The sequence below is a fragment of the Scylla paramamosain genome, chromosome 47 (genome assembly GCF_035594125.1).
Source record: "Scylla paramamosain isolate STU-SP2022 chromosome 47, ASM3559412v1, whole genome shotgun sequence".
NCBI lineage: Eukaryota > Metazoa > Arthropoda > Malacostraca > Decapoda > Portunidae > Scylla > Scylla paramamosain.
In genome coordinates, this window is record NC_087197.1 from 5,640,229 (window position 1) to 5,652,851 (window position 12,623).

Here is a 12,623-nt window from a genome sequence, read left to right on the forward strand (position 1 = left end):
TGGGGGGGTTCCACTCATACTGCTCTTCTAGACAGGGTGGAATCAAAAGCTTTTCGTCTCATCAACTCCTCTCCTCTAACTGACTGTCTTCAGCCCCTCTCTCACCGCCGCAATGTTGCATATCTAGCTGTCTTCTACCGCTATTTTCATGCCAACTGCTCTTCTGATCTTGCTAACTGCATGCCTCCCCTCCTTCCGCGGCCTCGCTGCACAAGACTTTCTTCTTTCTCTCACCCCTATTCTGTCCACCTCTCTAACGCAAGAGTTAACCAGTATTCTCAATCATTCATCCCTTTCTCTGGTAAACTCTGGAACTCCCTGCCTTCTGTATTTTCACCTTCCTATGACTTGAATTCCTTCAAGAGGGAGGTTTCAAGACACTTATCCACCAATTTTTGACCACTGCTTTGACCCTTTTATGGAACTGGCATTTCAGTGGGCATTTTTTTTTATTAGATTTTTGTTGCCCTTGGCCAGTATCCTTCCTACATAAAAAAAAAGAAAAAAAAGAACACTATTGTTACTAAAAAAAAATTGTGTTACACACATGAAAGTTTCCATGATTATAAAAAAAAAACTTCATTGTGGGATGCACATAAGTTTTCTTTATCAACACATGCCATACCAGCCAGCCCAAACTGTTGTACGGCATTGCTAATAAGATAAGATAAGATAAGATAATTTATTCGTCAAGTTGTAATACAAAATGTAATACAAATGAAATTCATTTTGGCTTAAGAGCTCCCTAGTAGTTGCTTATACATAACATTAAAAAGTAAATAAAATCAGTAAAACAATAAAACAATAAAACATTAAGAAAGGAGTCATTACATGGGCTATCGTATACATGCAATATTGGGCTATTTCTGCCCTCATCATGAACCATCACATACAGTAACCATGAATACTTAAATCTAAAAATTATAGTGATGATAGATGATTGAAAAGGAGAATGCTTTTAGGTACAAATGACTTCCTATATCTGTCAGTACGCTGCATGGGCAGAGCCAATCTTCTACCAGATTTTAGATATGTGTAACAGTTATGTAGCGGATGAGTGATATCTTTCATTATCCTGTCCACTTGTTTCATTGTACCTGTCTGATAGAGCTTATCTAATGATATGGTCTGTGCACCTAATTTTCCTGCCTTCTTAACAATCCTTCCCAGCTTATTTTTATCTTTACAGGTAAGCTTTCCATAACAGGCAGTGATCGAAAAGTTTAGGACTGGTTCCAACAATGATTTGTAGAATAGGCTAATGATCACTTTATCTACATGTAAGTTTTTTTTTTTTTTTTTATGTAGGAAGGATACTGGCCAAGGGCAACAAAAATCTAATAAAAAAAAAATGCCCACCGAAATGCCAGTCCCATAAAAGGGTCAAAGCAGTGGTCAAAAATTGGTGGATAAGTGTCTTGAAACCTCCCTCTTGAAGGAATTCCAGTCATAGGAAGGTGGAAATACAGAAGAAGGCAGGGAGTTCCAGAGTTTACCAGAGAAAGGGATGAATGATTGAGAATACTGGTTAACTCTTGCGTTAGAGAGGTGGACAGAATAGGGGTGAGAGAAAGAAGAAAGTCTTGTGCAGCGAGGCTGCGGAAGGGGGGGAGGCATGCAGTTAGCAAGATCAGAAGAGCAGTTGGCATGAAAATAGCGGTAGAAGACAGCTAGATATGCAACAATGCGGCGGTGAGAGAGGGGCTGAAGACAGTCAGTTAGAGGAGAGGAGTTGATGAGACGAAAAGCTTTTGATTCCACCCTGTTTAGAAGAGCAGTATGAGTGGAACCCCCCCAGACATGTGAAGCATACTCCATACATGGACGGATAAGGCCCTTGTACAGAGTTAGCAGCTGGGGGGCGCAAAATACGTACAAAGTGTAGTCTTTGGTTACATTTCCTTGACACCATATCTGTATTCATACTGCCCTTCAACTGGTCATCGATCATAAAGCCCAGATACTTATACTGGTTTACTCTTTCTACGTTTTCTTCTCTAATTGTTAATAGGTCTGGTACATGTTTGTTTTTAGTTCTGAAATCAAATATCATCTCCTTAGTTTTCTTTACATTGAGCTCCAAAAAATTTTGTTTACTCCAATCAACAAATTTTTTAACCTGAGTTAAATAGCCTTCATAATTATCATTTACATATTTCACAATACATATTTACATATTTACATATTTACATATTTCACAATAGTACAGTTATCAATTCCACTTCTACAATCATCTGTGTACAAGGTGAAAAGAACAGGGGACAACACACAACCTTGTGGGGCTCCTGTGTTAGTTAATATTACATCAGACTTAACATTGTTTACATTGGTATACTGGGGTCTCTGGGATAAAAAGCTAAAAATCCATTTTAAGATATTTCTATTTACACCCATTTGTAGCATTTTATTGAGCAGAATATGAGGTTGCATTGTATTAAATGCTGAACTAAAATCAATAAACAATGCTCTAATTTGTGATTTGGGCTTATCTAAATGTTTGTTAACATCATTCAATAATGTAAGTGTCGCATCCTGTACACTCCTACCCAGTGGGCAAATGTCACGTAATTCACGTGGAATACACGTGGATCCTGCACGTGGATTACTCATGGATATTTGATGGAAAATGCAAAATCGAATTCACGTGAAAATGAACACGTGGAATACACGTGTACAAATTCACGTGTAATACACGGTAATATCTGGTGGAATAATCCATGTGTTTATTTAGCCGTGAATTATCTGAGCTTTTGTAGTTGATTCCAACAAGTTTGAAGGCTGCATTATCGTGCTCTGGTAATCTGCATGTCATCAGTGCATCCAGTCTCTCAGTATATGTTTCTGTATCATTTACGTAAGCTATAGTCGAATAGGCTATTATAAACAGAAACATATCCTTTACGAGACCGCACATTGTTGACAGGCAGGCTGGTAGAGCACGATAATGCAGCCTTCACACTTGTTGAATGCAACCATAGTACTGTGCAATTTCAGAATACAAGGTAGGCATGTAAAAAATACAAGTAATACAGAAAGTGTGTATATATATATTCTTCAGTCTTACACTTTTTCATAAATTTAATAATCTTCATCCTTGTAAAAATATCAAAACCAAAATAATTTCCATATTTTATGAAAAAAAAAAAAAAAGTTAGTGCTTGCATTTTTATATATAAAGGCTTTCAAGATATCTGACTTGAATGAAGAATAACTGCAATATATAAATGGATGATCCCAGTAATACAAAAAATTAAAACTTTGTTTAGCCACAATCCATCCATAGCCTGACACCTGCTCCTATGCATTACCTCCCCATGCCATGGTCCAGAACAGCAGAAACCACCCTTGAACTGTGAGGGTGACCATCCGCCATCCCGGGCCATGACTCAATAAATGGGTTCCCATGGCACTTGTGCCTAGCATTATCCCTGGGCATGTGCCACAAGTGGGACTATAAAAGGTAGAGAAGAATGGGCAGATTCCCAGCCTAGTGTCACCCTAAACAGTAGAGGTATAAAAATTATAGAACAAGAGAAAGACAGAAATGGCTATGGGAAGTAAAGGACACCAACCCTCACTCTGACAAAGAGTCAGCCCACCACTCGGAAAAGTAAGAGAACGTAAAAGAAAATGGACAGAAAGCAAAGGGAAATGAGAAGGGAAAATATGTCAAGCGGTAAAAAGACCTGCTATGGGCTAGTAAAAGAGATCCCCACCCAGGGCCAGAATCAGTCGCCTCTTACGGCACACAGCCGACATGGAGAGGGCTACATTCTAGTATCTATGTAGCCCCAGGGGGAATATATGCAAAGAATACCAGGCCTGCCACAAGTACACAATATGCTTAAAACAATACAGACCACAGTTGTCAATGAAATTAAGCATTTTGTGAATTGATACTTGTGTAGCTCCATACTTTTTCATTTACGTAAAAATACATGGGAACCTAAGTGGTAGGCAAAAGCAAAATTATAAATTAAAATGTTATATCTATTACTAAATTACAAAATAAATCACTGTTAATAATACTAGTTTGCTTTTATAATCTGAGATCATTAATATCATCTCACATAAATATCATGAGGTAATATCCCAATCGGTTCAAATTTTACAGCAGTAAGTCTCTCTCCACATCTTAAAACCATTCTTAAGCTTGAATCCCATAACGACAAGTTGAAAGAACCAGGACCAGGTTAGCGTGGTGGCGGGAACAGCTTGTCTGAGGTTCGGTTCTCGGCGGTCCTGGTTCTTTCATTCTTAAGCTTCTCTAACATCCCCCCTTATACTGTTTACACATCAATAAATTTTGTCATTCTGATAGAAAAAGAGCTTCTTTAAAAGAGAGAGAGAGGGGGGAGGAAGGGAAATGTACACATAGTTACAATATATAAGGTCATCTGTGTACAATCAGTCATGAGATAAATTTACCAGCATTTTTTTAGTAACATACAAAATGAAAATACTTTATCTAGTCATACCCACTGCCACCAGAAGTCGAACCCGGGTCTCTTGAGTGAGAGCCAGGCAGCAAGACCCCTACACCACAGTGGTGTAGTGGTCTTGCTGTCTGGCTCTCACTCAAGAGACCCGGGTTAGACTCCTGGTGGCAGTGGGTATGACTAGATTTTTCACTGCGCTATTGCAGTTCATCTTGGTATGAAAATACTTTACTTCACCAAGGTCATGCATGAGACAAAGATTGGTTTGTTTTAACATTCTTGCAGATCTTAACTGATTGTAAGTACCATTTTACATCAGCTAATTTTCATTTTTCAATTTTGGAACATTACGCAATTTTGCTGCAACTATCATTTGTATTTCTGTCACATTTGAATCTGAGAACTTTTTAAGCACGCTCTCCTGAATCACATTGTATAACTTTGTTTTTCTAAAAGACAACTTGCCTCTCTGCCCAAGCATGTTATACTGACACATGAGGTTTTTGGTCATAAACCTGCACATCAAATTAGAGACCATATCTCTCTTATTATAGCCACCTATGCGGACGCACTGGTTGCACACTGGGATTAACCAATTCATCCTCTAGATTCTGCACTTCTTCCAGGGAATTATTCCGTTTGATTGTAAGAGTACAAGCTGTGTCAGCTGGTTTACCATCACATGTGCTCGTATCCGAAACAGTTTTCCTGATGTCCAGCAGAAGTTGTAACACTCGCTTCTGAAATTCTATAAGAAAAAATAATACATAACTGAGGATGCTAAATAACTTCCCAATTACAAGAAAAATAAAATACACACACACACACATCAAGAGAAGAGTGGTATAACAAAGTGTGCAGAAGCCATGCAAGTTAAGGAGTGGGCATAGCATAAATGGACAAGGAACAGTAGTGGAGATTTATGGAATGAGTACAAAAGGAAGAGAGATTAATATGTCAAAATAAGAAGGCAGGAAAAAAAGAAGTTTGAGAAAAATATTGTAGATAAGTGATTATGAGTTTTTAAATAAGAAACTGAAAAATAGAGATGAGATTCTGAAAGTTAAAGTGAATGGTGAAATGTTTGGTAATATTAATGAGGTAGTAGAAGTATTAAATAAATGTTTCTAAAGTGTGTTCACAAGGGAGAGGGAGTTTGCTGAGATAGATACAGTGTCAGTGGCTGGAAGGGCACTGGAAAGGGTACAAACATTAACAGAGGAAATTATAAAACTATTGGAGGAACTGGATGCAAGAAAGTGAGGAGGGCCAAATGGGGTATCAAATTGGGTGCTAAAAGAGTGCATACAACAATTAGCGGGTAAATTGGGTAACTTGATATGTCTCACTGGCACAGGGCCGGGAAAATACCAGTGGATTGGAAGAGGGCAACCATCAAACCAATTTTAAAGGTGGCAGTAAAGAGGATCCGTTAAACTATAGGCCAGTGTCATTAACAAGCGTAGTGGCCAAGATGTGGAAAAAAAAAAAAAAAAAAAAAAAAACATATATATAAAGGACAGTTGGGTTAAATATTTAGAAAATTGAGAAACTGAAAATGGTTGTGGGAAACTACCTACTATGCCATGCAATATAAGGCTCCATCCACTCTAGCGGGCAGAAGCGAGTTGTTTGCCCGCCGACATTTTCTCCACTTTTGCAAAAGACGAGTAAACTGCCTGTGACAGAAGATGAGGAATTTCATCGGGCATAGCCCGTTGCACCTGGCAGTACACCACTGCCAGACATACAAGGTACATTGGGAGCTTTGGATCCATGGCTGTCAGTTTGCCAGGGAAGTACATACGGCTACACCAGATGGTCATGTCTACCCCTCCATCCGGCTAGAATCAGTGGTCTCATGTTGTCGTACCGCAGTCTTCATCAGATTAAAGAGATCCTCTGCCTGACTGCACGGGTGCTCGTCTCTTGACTGGGGCTCAAGGGGCCTAGGCAGGCAGGCATTGCCACGTGGACGTAAGCTTCTGTGTGCCCGGAGGGATTTACCCGCTAGTGTGGACGGAGCCTAATACGTAATGAATATAACAGTGCAATAATGTTCCAGGGTATATCAACTAGGTCTATGTACTTAATATTGTTATGTTCAACTTTGTCATTTTGGGTACTAATCACTACATACAATTCCTCATAGTGATAAGGATTAGAACTTACTAGTTAGAGGGAAGCTGGATTCAGCATCTTCCTGGCTACCTTTGTGATTCTTTTGATTGTCATTACAAGGGTCACACCTGCTCTTGTTGTCTCTCTGGTTGTGTCTATCACGTCTATTGTCCCAGTCATAGTGGTCATGACTTCTATTTTGATAGTGTTTTTCATATCTCCTCTCCTGCTGGCCAGGGCTATCACTTCGGTCAGGTGTGTCAAGCTGTCTCCTGTCACCTTGGTCATGGCTTCTTCTTCGGTAAAGTGTGTCATGGTGCCTCTTGTCATGCTGGTCGGGACTGTCACTATAGTAAGATAGGTGGTCGGGACTGTCACCTTGGTCATGGCTTCTTCTTCGGTAAGATGTGTCATGGTGCCTCTTGTCATGCTGGTCGGGACTGTCACTATAGTAAGATAGGTGGTTGGGACTGTCACCTTGGTCATGGCTTCTTCTTCGGTAAGGTGTGTCATGATGTCTCCTGTCACCTTGGTCATGGCTTCTTCTTCGGTGAGGTGTGTCATGGTGTCTCCTGTCACCTTGGTCATGGCTTCCTCTTCGGTGAGGTGTGTCATGGTGTCTCCTGTCACCTTGGTCATGGCTTCCTCTTCGGTGAGGTGTGTCATGGTGGTCGGGACTGTCACCTTGGTCATGGCTTCTTCTTCGGTGAGGTGTGTCATGGTGTCTCCTGTCATGGTGGTCAAGATTGTCACCTCGATCATGGTTTCTTTTTTGGTAAGGCGTGTCATGATGTCTCCTGTCATGCTGGCCACTGCCATCACTGTTGTCAGATGACTTGGATGTCTTGCTGGATACCGAATCTTTTGTTGCACTGCACTCCATCATCCCATGGGTTCTGGTGGACCGCATATCCAAAGACACCTTAGGAGGAGGTGTTGGAAGTACAACCTGTGAAGGAGCAGAAGCTACCTTATCTTGAGAGGTTGTGACCTGTGGCTTCTGTGAGGCTGGCTTCATATGGACAGCTTCTGTGGAAAAATCATTACATATTACAAAGACACGAAAAAAAAAAAAAAAAAAAAAAAAAACTGTGAAAGGGCTTGGTGTTGGGGGCTGTCAAAGACAAATAAAAGGAGTCAGTGAATAGTCCGGGGAAACCCTTCACCTGTAAATGTTTACAGTCAGACACTTTGTAGACAAAAATGAGATTGAAGAAATTTGCTAACCAAACCACTTTGTGTTTTCCCAGCTATCCCCCACCTCTCAGTTCTCTCAGTTTGTCAATCTAATTATTAATGAACAATAGTATTGCTGTTGTATTCACTGTTATGATTTTCTTCTTTCATAAATTGTTTTCAAATATGACCAGGTATGCCTATCATGTAAGTTTTCACTGCTGACAAAGTCATCAGGCAGATTTTTCTTACAACGTTTTCTCCTTTTTCTCATGAGTAGACCTTCATCAGGATCACTGTTGCTCTCAGAACTCTCCACCGTAGATGTCAGATGGTATCGCATTCTTGAAAACTATCTGAGGGGGAAAAAAATAAATAAAAAAAAAAAAAAAAAAATTATATATATATATATATATATATATATATATATATATATATATATATATATATATATATATATATATATATATATATATATATATATATATATATATATATATAGCGTTGATGAAGTTTCTTGAAATACTTGGGTTATGAACAAGACGTACTCAGTACCATAACTTTATTTTGCACTAAGTTTCGCCACTCAGACTGCTGGCATCTTCAGTCTAATAGAATAAAATACATATTAAATTTACAATTACACCAAAATACTTAAAATATTATAATATAAGATTCCACACCAATACCTCTTATATTAGCCTGAAGATGCCATCAAGTCTGAGTGACGTAACGTAGCGCAAAATAAAGTTATGGTACTGAGTACATCTTGTTCATAACCCATATATATATATATATATATATATATATATATATATATATATATATTGCATACCTCGACCACTGCCCATCTCAGGCGCCAAACATTTCATTACCAGCCCTAAATTTTTGTGACATTTATCTCAATCAGGTACAGCTAAAAGGCAACAAAAATGAGCATTTCTGAGGTGAATAAACATGAAAGTGAACGTCATCCAATAACAGCAAGATAATAGTAAAACACCAACCAGAAGTGATCTTCACTTTTTTCAACATAAACTTTCTCCATGATGCAGGGTCTGGTTCTTGCTGATTATGAAGGGCATTCTCAGCATTAACTCCTTGTGGCCAAAACAAGGTTTGGTTCTCTTCTAATACCCAGCTGGATGGCACCACACCCTCTTCTTCTTTCTTACCCTCCAACCAAACTGCTCGTTTCCACATTCTAAATATAAAATATAATTAATCAATGGGCTATGTTCATGCTTTGCATATTTTGTTTCATTAATAACATCAGCAGTAAGATATTCAAGTACGAATAATACAATATTTAAAAGCTAGGCATGTTGGCAGTTTTACCTCTTCAGATAGGTATATGACAAGAATAAAAACCTAATTTCTATATTTTAAATGTAGTATTGAAACAATTACCCATGTCTCAACCTGACAAAATCCTCTTCATAAGCCGAAGAGCAGCACTCCGGGCTGTACTGGCACACAAGGCACAAGGGAGACGAAGAGGAGAGTGAAGATGCAGATGAACAGTTTTGAGATAAAGAACAATGGCCATAAGAGAGATACATAACAAATACAACTTGTGTATGAAGACTAAAATCCTGCAGATCTGAAACGTTTTGCTTATGTTATAGTTTTCACAGTAGACTTTTTGGGTCTTGCCAAATTTGCCCTATGTGGCTTCCTCCACCCTAAAACTCCGCCTTCCCGCCACGTCTTAAAGTTTGTTGGTGCTGGGAAAACGAGGAAAAAAACAAACCAGTAATAACGCCGAGAAAGGACTCTACACTTTTACCCATAATGACTACTTGAACAAGGAAGGGGGTGGCAAACCCTTCCTTCCATTTTGGCAGGTAATTTCTGGAAAGGTTAGGTTAGGTTAGCTTAGGAAATCTTGGGTTTGGTTAGTGAACAATAATTAAGGCAATCATCTAAACTTTGTATATACTTGGCCTAAAATATTTTGCAGAATTATTATAGCAGAGGTCAGATTAGGATTTTCGGGTTGAAACTATTTTCTTTTTATAGATTTCGATGTGCTATTTATAAATTGGCAATTTTTTGGTTCGTAAAAAAAATACTTGCCCCTCACCACCACCCCAATACTTCGAATCAGGTTAGGTTAGTGGGTTAGGTTTGGTTTGGTTTGGTTAGGTTATTTTTGGTTAGGTTAGGTGGGGAAATGAAAAAAAAATTCCCTTCGCCCTGTAATTTAGGTTAAGTTAGGTAGGATAGGTTATTTTAGATTGTTTTAGATTAGGATTCATTAGTTTTAGTGGTAATATTTTACTTTAGCTACACCAAAAGATTACCTTACCTACGGCCTTGTTTGCCTTACTGGAGTCTTACATTATGGTTAAGGTTTCTATAAGTGTCCCCGCCGGGTCTCTATCCCCATTACAAGGTAAGATATTGCATTAATTGAATTAATATTTATCTTACTTTACGGGGTTCTCGAGTGTAGAGGTGTTAGACCTGTTTAATAAATGGGTGTCTTAATGACAAAAGATCTTCGGCCATGTATTCAAATATAAATAAGCGTTGTTCATTACCCCAAAACCGTGGCAAGACGGCCAGGTAGGCGAGTGATATGTGGCGTTAGGTTATGTCCACCCGACTATCCCTTGATGTTTGTACATACTTTGGGTGTATAGCACACTTTCCAGCCATTTCTTCAGTTTATAGTCCTCTGTTCTTTTAAAAAATTTCCGGGCTGGCGTGCTAGCCATTGTGGGGTTCCCTCGGGAGCCCAACCAGGTAAGAACCACTCCACTCAGGCCCCACCCCACTCCACTCCACCCCGGTAGGGTCATCTCTGGATAAGAGGTGACGAGCACACCTATCACTACCGTAGGGCAGACAGGCGTCTTCTCGCACAGCCGCTGCAACTCACATAGCCCCTAGAGCAGATGAAGAAACACTCTAGGACTAGATTCACTGCCGCCTAAAAATTCTTGTCCAACACTCTCTCCAATCACGCTCTCCCTTTCCTTGTACACTTCACTGACATCCTACACTTTGCCCACAGGTAATCCTCACACTTGAATACATCACTACATACCTGCTATTTGCTAGCACAGCCACGAAAGGCTCCAAAACAGCCTGAGACTTCCTGAACTGTCCCTGTCTTTCCCACAGTTTTCGCGCCAACGGCCGAGGCTGGCAGCCTGGCACGTACAAGGCAGACCATCCGAGCAGCGCGTTGCGCAAACTCCCTCGCCCTATTATTTTAGCTTACTATGGTGATAATTCCTTAATATATTCCAACAATGCTACCCTGAAATCTATTTCATAATACATAATATGATTACTTTGTGGTTTGCCAGCATTTACGGACAACAATAGAGAAAAATTCAAATTCAAATTAAAATAATTTATTGATGTAAAGAAAATAAATACATCAGAGAGAGAGAGAGAGAGAGAGAGAGAGAGAGAGAGAGAGAGAGAGAGAGAGAGAGAGAGAGAGAGAGAGAGAGAGAGATGAATACTCAATTTAATCTCCGTGTTTCAGTGACTGCATGGTGCATTGCCTGGCGGCCGGGTAGACTATTTGATTTAGCGGGCAGCTCAAAATTTTGTAGCCTATATATATGTATGAAGGTTGCGAATATATGGATTATCATTAGTAGGCTACAGATGAAATATAACAACTAAAATTAATCAAGGTGGATGTATAATGTTCTGGACTGACCTTATTTTTACTATTTTATTTTAAATTTAATGTTAACAAAAGCATATAATTAACGCCCAGAATGCCATTTTTAGTAATGTATTATCACGTGAATTCAAGTACCAGATTTATGCGTGTATAAAATTACTAAAGAAATCACGTGATTTCTTTTTCCAGTTATTCACGTGAATCTGGTAACCAGTTATCCATGTGGAAAAGACGTGGAAATTTAGTGAATACTTGCGTACTCAAGATTTCACCAGAAATCCATGAATAATCCACGTGCCGTGCCCATTGGGTATTATTACAATAAGCAAACTGCATAGGATCTTTTATATTATTAGTTTTTTTCACAGATGTAATTTTTCAATACACTTTCTAAACATTTCATAATATTAGATGTTAATACTACAGGTCTAAAATCTTTGGGATCTTTTGGACAGTTAATTTTTGCAATAGGTTTTACTTCAGATTCCTTCCATTTATAAGGTACCACTCCCTGATCTACTGAATCCTGAAATAACGTTGTCAGTACGGGTGTCAGTTGTTTTGCACAATGTTTAAGTACCATAGCAGGCATTCCGTCTGGCCCTGTAGCTTTACCTGCCCGTATATTCTGCAGGGACTTCTGCACGTCTTCTTGCCTAATTATTATTCTTTCATCATTATGAGATTGAATTTCTGTCATTACCTCATTACACGCATCACTGAAATCATGGCTTTCAAATCTCGCAAAGAACGCGTTCATTTCGTTTACATATGTGTTGATATTTTCTGGTTCAGGCACACTCTGTTTCTTCTTGTGCCCACACAGTGTTTTAAGTCCCTTCCAAGCGTCTTTTACTCTATTTGTCGTAAACAAGCCTTCAACTTTTTCTTTGTATATTCTTTTAGAATCAGATATTTTCTTATCTATGTTTCTTTGCAATATTCTTCTTTCAGCATCACTTCTATTACGCTCGAGTCTGTGTTTTTCATTTAGCATAGATTTTAGCTCTGTATTAATCCATGGTTTATTGTTTGGGTATATCTTTATTTTCTTGGTAGGTACGATCATATCAAAGCAGAAGTGGAAATAACCATCGAAAATATCTAAGTTGGTGTTGATGTCAATTCCGTTTTCTATCAGGGCAGACCAGTCTGTACACTCAAAACACGCTTGTAGTTGTTGCCTGTTATTATCATCCCATTTTCTAATTTCAATTTCTTTCGGTTTAACTCTT

At 38.9% G+C, this 12,623-nt stretch overlaps 2 protein-coding genes across 13 annotated transcripts in view; one reads left to right on the top strand and one right to left on the bottom strand.

Moving 5' to 3' along the window:
- LOC135094948 (magnesium-dependent phosphatase 1-like) overlaps positions 1–12,623 on the top strand; it is a 91,682-nt gene that overhangs the window by 66,146 nt on the left and 12,913 nt on the right. The window lies entirely within an intron of this gene.
- On the bottom strand, positions 3,028–11,124 carry LOC135094947 (uncharacterized). 12 transcript variants are annotated; one of them, XR_010264013.1, is made up of 6 exons: positions 9,147–10,443; positions 8,744–8,940; positions 7,992–8,092; positions 6,612–7,589; positions 6,020–6,424; positions 3,028–5,187 (listed from the first exon to the last, which is right to left on the bottom strand). XR_010264013.1 is itself a non-coding variant. In XM_063995467.1 (5 exons), exons 3-5 carry the CDS (start codon positions 8,077–8,079, stop codon positions 4,988–4,990), a joined length of 1,266 nt encoding a protein of 421 aa, XP_063851537.1. In that variant the 5' UTR covers positions 8,080–8,092; positions 8,744–8,940; positions 10,792–11,124; the 3' UTR covers positions 3,028–4,987. The 12 variants fall into 12 exon arrangements, 11 of the variants coding, with proteins under 11 accessions (XP_063851537.1, XP_063851547.1, XP_063851538.1 ...); XM_063995467.1 differs by lacking the exons at positions 6,020–6,424; positions 9,147–10,443 and adding an exon at positions 10,792–11,124; XM_063995477.1 differs by lacking the exons at positions 6,020–6,424; positions 9,147–10,443 and adding an exon at positions 10,792–11,109 and having other exon boundaries at positions 7,989–8,088.

Excerpts from the sequence above, each read along its gene's own strand:
- LOC135094947 (XM_063995467.1), bottom strand. The coding sequence starts at position 8,079 with ATGCGATACCATCTGACATCTACGGTGGAGAGTTCTGAGAGCAACAGT. Across the intron at positions 7,590-7,991 it reads CATGAGAAAAAGGAGAAAAC|AAGCTGTCCATATGAAGCCA; the intron begins GTTGTAAGAAAA and ends ATTTTTCCACAG. Across the intron at positions 5,188-6,611 it reads ATCCAGCTTCCCTCTAACTA|AATTTCAGAAGCGAGTGTTA; the intron begins GTAAGTTCTAAT and ends TTTTTCTTATAG.